At 52.5% G+C, this 5,000-nt stretch overlaps 1 protein-coding gene across 1 annotated transcript in view; it reads left to right on the plus strand.

Moving 5' to 3' along the window:
* Positions 1-5,000, plus strand: part of EAH_00045410 (hypothetical protein, conserved) — a gene marked incomplete at both ends in the record, with an annotated part of 9,691 nt that overhangs the window by 1,856 nt on the left and 2,835 nt on the right. The window contains 7 exons of the mRNA XM_013391599.1: positions 1-703; positions 1,230-1,923; positions 2,060-2,179; positions 2,739-2,944; positions 3,282-4,150; positions 4,374-4,465; positions 4,896-4,964. The exon at positions 1-703 is cut by the window's left edge and continues 1,317 nt beyond it. Coding sequence (XP_013247053.1) covers positions 1-703; positions 1,230-1,923; positions 2,060-2,179; positions 2,739-2,944; positions 3,282-4,150; positions 4,374-4,465; positions 4,896-4,964 — 2,753 coding nt within the window. The remainder of the gene's footprint in view (positions 704-1,229; positions 1,924-2,059; positions 2,180-2,738; positions 2,945-3,281; positions 4,151-4,373; positions 4,466-4,895; positions 4,965-5,000) is intronic.

Below are 5,000 nucleotides of genomic sequence, written 5' to 3' on the forward strand. Positions count from 1 at the left end.
TGCAATCACTCCCAGCAGCAGCAGCAGCAGCGGGAGCAGCAGCAGCAGCAGCAGCGGGAGCAGCAGCAGCAGCAGCAGCGGCAGCGGAGGACCTTCCCCTGCTGCCGCTTCTGCTGCTAAGAGCACGAAGGGCCCCCCAGTTGCTGCTGCTGCTAGCAGCAAAAGGAGGGGGGCCCCCAGCACGTTGGAGACACCGGGTGTGAGGAGACGCAAGCAAGAGGCAGCAGCAGCAGCAGCAGCAGGAGTAAAGCCTGAAGCAGCAGCAGCAGCCCCAGCAGCAGCAGCAGCAGCAGCAGGACGCACATTTACTGCAGACTTTGGGGGGGTGCCTCGATGCTCTCTCCGAGCTGTCTCCTTCGAGGAAGCAGCAAGCCGACTAGGCATACAGCATATAAGGAGACAGCGCTGCAGCAGCAAAATGCTACAGTGTAGGAGGGCTATTAAGCGTTTGCTGCGACAATACCAGCAGCAGCAACAGCAACAGCAGCAACAGCAGCAGCAGCAGCAGCAAGAACAGCAGCAGGGGGAGCAGCAACAGAAGCAGCAGCAGCAGCAGCAGCAGAAGCAGCAGCGACACAAGCAGCAGCAGCAGCAGCAGCGGCCTGTGGTTTACTGCCCCCACATGCCTGAGGAGGGGGGCCTGCAGCGAGATATTGAAGTGCTGCGGTGTATAAAGAAGGGCTTCGTGTCTCCTTTTATTCAAGTGATGTTTGCTGCTTTGCTGCTGCTGCTGCTGCTGCTGCTGCTCTTGCTGTTGCTCTTGCTGCTGCTGTTGCTGGTGGTGGTGGTGGTGCTGCTGCTGCCCTTTTCTCTCTGCTGCTCGCTGCTGTTGACGGTCTTTGTTCTGCTGCTGCTGTTGCTGGTGCTGCTGCTGCTGGTGCTGCTGCTGCTGCTGCTGGGGGCTTCTGTGCCCGTAGCGGCGTCTATGGATGATAACTGCATGCATGTATATTTATATATATATATTTATTTATTTTAATTAATTAATGTCCTCATTTGTTTATTTGTTTATGTATATCTGTTTGTATAATAATATATTTATATATTATTTATTTTATTATATAAATATATAAAAAAATATATTTTTATTGTGGATATATTTGTATGTATATATTTATTTATTGACTCTACGTATTTGTTTGCTTATTTGTTCTATATATTTATATTTATATTTATATTTATATTTAATTAATTAATTAATTAATTAATTTATTTATTTATTTGTTCAGATAGTGGAGGTCTTAGATGATAGACATCCGCTGCGGCTAGGGGCCCCCCTTAGCCGCCCTGTCTTCGCGCTGCGGTATGAGGGGCCCCCTATTCCTGCTGCTGCTGCTGGAGTTGCTGCTGCTGCTGCTGCTGCTGCCGGTGCTGCAGCAGAGGCACCCCCTAAGAGGGTCTTGTTTGGAGAGAGAACAGGGTTTGTTTGCAGCAGCAGAGAGGAAGAAGAATCTGCTGATGCTTCTGCTGCTGCTGATGCTACGCCTGCTGCTGCTGCTCCTGCAGCAGCACCAGCAGCAGCAGCAGCGTCGCACCAGCAGCAACACAGAGCATCAGAACTAAGAAGAAGGAGGCAACAGCACTCCAACGCAACCAGCAGCAGCAGTAGCAGCAGCAGCAGCAGCACGGATGAACACGGGCATTCTGATGGCTGTGATTTCTCTCTGTCTTTTTCGTTTGATGCGTTTACTGCACCACCAGTAGCAGCAGCTTCTTCTCTAGAGTTAAATGCTGCAGACGCTGCGCTGCTGCTGTCTTCCGACGACGAAGAGCAGCAGCAGCAGCAGCAGCAGCGGAGAAAGGGAGCAGAGCAAGCCCTGCCGTGGCTCAGCCGAACAGCAGCAGCAGAAGCAGAGCTCTTCGCTAGAGAAGCAACAGATGCAGACTTCATGCCCTGGGATGCTGCACAACCAAGACCCAAAGGTATGCTGCTGCTGCTGCTGTTGCTGCTGTTGCTGATGCAGCGCCTGCTACACGCACAGATAAGGCCCGCTGTCACTGCAGCTCTTGCTGCTGCTGCTGCTTCTGTTGCTGCTCTTGCTGCTGCTGTTTCTGCTAGGCGTTTATTTTGTCCGAACCGCTGCTGCTGCTGCTGCTGCTGCTGCTGCTGCAGGTTTGCCTCTGGGTCTGCAGCAGCTGGCTGTTGGAGAGGTGCTGCGTCTGTCTACGCGTTGCTGCGGTAATGTGCTGTCTCTTGTCTCTCATTTTTGTTTGTCGCCCCTCTTCGCGAGCAGAAGAACAAAAATAAACTGCGAGTGGCAGGCAAGCTTTTTTGTCTCTTTATCTGTCTCTTCTTCTGTCTCCTTTTGTCTCTTTATCTGTCTCTTCATCTGTCTCCTTTTGTCTCTTTATTTGTCTCCTTTTGTCTCTTCTTCTGTCTCCTTTTGTCTCTCTCTATCTGTCTCTTCATCTGCCTTTTCTTTTGTCTCCTTTTGTCTCTTTGTCTCTGTCTTCTTCTGTCTCTCTGTCTCTTTATCTGTCTCCTAACCTCTCTCTTTGTCTGTCCTGGTGCTTTAATGGCTGCTGCTTTAATTGCTGCTGCTCTATTTCTGCTGCTCTATTCGCTGGTGCTTTAATTGCTGCAGCTCTATTTGCTGCTGCTCTATTTCTGCTGCTCTATTTGCTGCTGCTCTATTTGCTGCTGCTCTATTTGCTGCTGCTTGATTTGCTGCTGCTCTATTTGCTGCAGGTTGTTTATGTAGATGGCTGGCCGCATGTGCTGCTGTCTTCAATCCCAGGGGTGCCTATACACCCCGGCGATCAATTATTTGTAGATTTTGGGATGTCTTGGGGAGCAGCAGCAGATGCAGCAGCACTAAGACATGCGCGGATACAGCTGAGATCCCTTAGAATGTTAGAGAGGCAGGGCGGCGCTGCTGCTGCTGCTGCTGCAGCAGCAGTAGCTGCTGCTGCTGCTGCACCAGACCTAGATGAAGATGAAGATGTATACACCTCCGATCAGCTCTGTGCCCTTTGCTACTCAAACTCCTCTTTGCTACTCAAACTCCCTTCCGCAGCAGCAAAAACACAAAGAAACAGCAGCAGCAGCAGCAGCAGCAGCAAAAGAGCAGCCGCACAAACGCCAGACACCGCAACGCCGGCAGCAGCAGCAGCAGCAGCAGCAGCAGCAGGACGAGGAAGAAGAAGATGCAAGCAGCAAAGAAGAGGGAATTGTATGCGACGGCTGCAACAGAGCCTTTCATTTGAGGTGTATCGACAGAGACAACTGCAGCAGAGCACCCTCACAAGAGCTTGAATGGTTTTGCTGCTTCTGCGTACAGTTTGCTAAGAGGGTGCTGCGGGGGGGCCCCCTGGGGGCCCCCCTTAACTCTGCTGCTGATAGAGAGGGGGCCCTAGCTAGTTCTGTTGCAGCAGATGCAGCAGAAGCAGCAGCAGCAGCAGAAGCAGCAGCAGCAGCAGAAGCAGCAGCAGCAGCAGCTGCTGCTGCTGCTGCAGAGCTCCCTCCCCCAGACCCCTCGCTTGTGCTGCCACCAGGCCTCAATGAAGCAGCAGCACTGGCAGCAGCAGCATCTGCTGCTGCTGTTGCTGCTGCTGATGCTGCTGATGCTTCTGCTGCTTCTGCTACATCTCCCGCAGCTGCAGCAACAACAGCAGCAGAACCTGCAGCAGCAGCAGAGGCTCAGGCACCAGGGTCTGATGCAGCAGCAGCAGCAGCAGCACCTGCAGCAGCAGCACCTGCCGCAGCACCAGAGTCAGGCTTGAAGTCATCTGCAGCAGCAGAAGCAGCTGAAGGGTCTCCCCCAGAGGCAGCAAAAGCCCCGCCAGGAGCAGAAGCAGCAGCAGCAACCCCAGCAGGCGCAGCAGCAGCAGCACCAGGAGCAGCAGGAGAAGCAGGAGCAGCAGCAGAAGCAGCAGCAGCAGCAGGAGAGCCCACAGGGTTTGGTGGGCGTGTGTTTCCTTCGTTTGCTGCTGCTTGCTGCGCTGCAGCAGCAACTCCGCCTCGCTCAATACGAGGGGGCCCCCCTCAATCAGCAGCAGCAGCAGCAGCAGCAGCAAGGGGGGGCCCCCCCCCGCTCTCTGGTGTCTCTGGGGGCCCCTCGCTGCCTGAGCGGGGGCCCTTAGAGATCCTTAAACCCTGCAAAGAATGCAGAAAACAATTCGGGAAGGATGCAAACCCTATTACTTGCAGGTCAGAACCACCACCGGGGTTTAGGGTTTAGGGTTTAGGGTTTAGGGTTTAGGGTTTAGGGTTTAGGGTTTGTTTTGCGTGTTTAGGGTTTAGGGTTTAGGTTTCAGGGTTGAGGGTGTGTGCTGTGTGCTAAGGGTTTAGGGTTTAGAGTGTGTGTTGTATGTTAAGGGCTTAGGGCTTAGGGTTTAGGGTTTAGGGTTTAGGGTTTAGGGTTTGTGTTTAGGGTTTATCAGCTGCATTTCGGTGCGAGCGCCGCTGTGGACGGCGACTGGGGACAAAATCCGCTCACCGTATCCAGGGCTGTCATTGGAGCTCGTAAGTTAGCTAGCTAGCTAGCTAGCTAGCTAGCTAGCCGTCTGTCTGTCTAGCTAGCTAGCGAACAATCTAGCTAGCTAGATGGCTAGCTAGCCATCTGTCTATCAATCTATGTAGCTAGCTATGAATCTATCTAGCTATCTATCTAGCTAGCTAGCCAGCTAGCTAGCTGTCTTCCCCTATCTATCTATCCATCTCCCTAGCTAGCCAGGAAGCTAGCTCTCTTTCTATCTAGATAGCTAGCTAGTTAGCTATCTAGCTAGAGGGTTTATTGTTTAGGGTTTAGGGTTTAGGGTTTAGGGGCATCACTGGGTAGCCAGCAAGCCATCCAGCCAGCCAGCTAGCTAGCTAGATAGCTAGCTAGCTAGCTAGATAGCTAGCTAGCTGCAGGTCTGTGTGTGTTTGATATGTGTGTTTGCTGCTGCTGCAGTAGCAGCAACAGTAGCGAGCTACAGAAGAAAAGAAGTGGAGGCTGAGGATGCCTTCAGAGACCCCAAGGGTGACCAAACATTTAACCTGTTTTCTTTGTTTGTCT

The sequence above is a fragment of the Eimeria acervulina genome, genomic scaffold (genome assembly GCF_000499425.1).
Source record: "Eimeria acervulina Houghton genomic scaffold, Eah_scaff647, whole genome shotgun sequence".
In the NCBI taxonomy this organism is placed as follows: domain Eukaryota; phylum Apicomplexa; class Conoidasida; order Eucoccidiorida; family Eimeriidae; genus Eimeria; species Eimeria acervulina.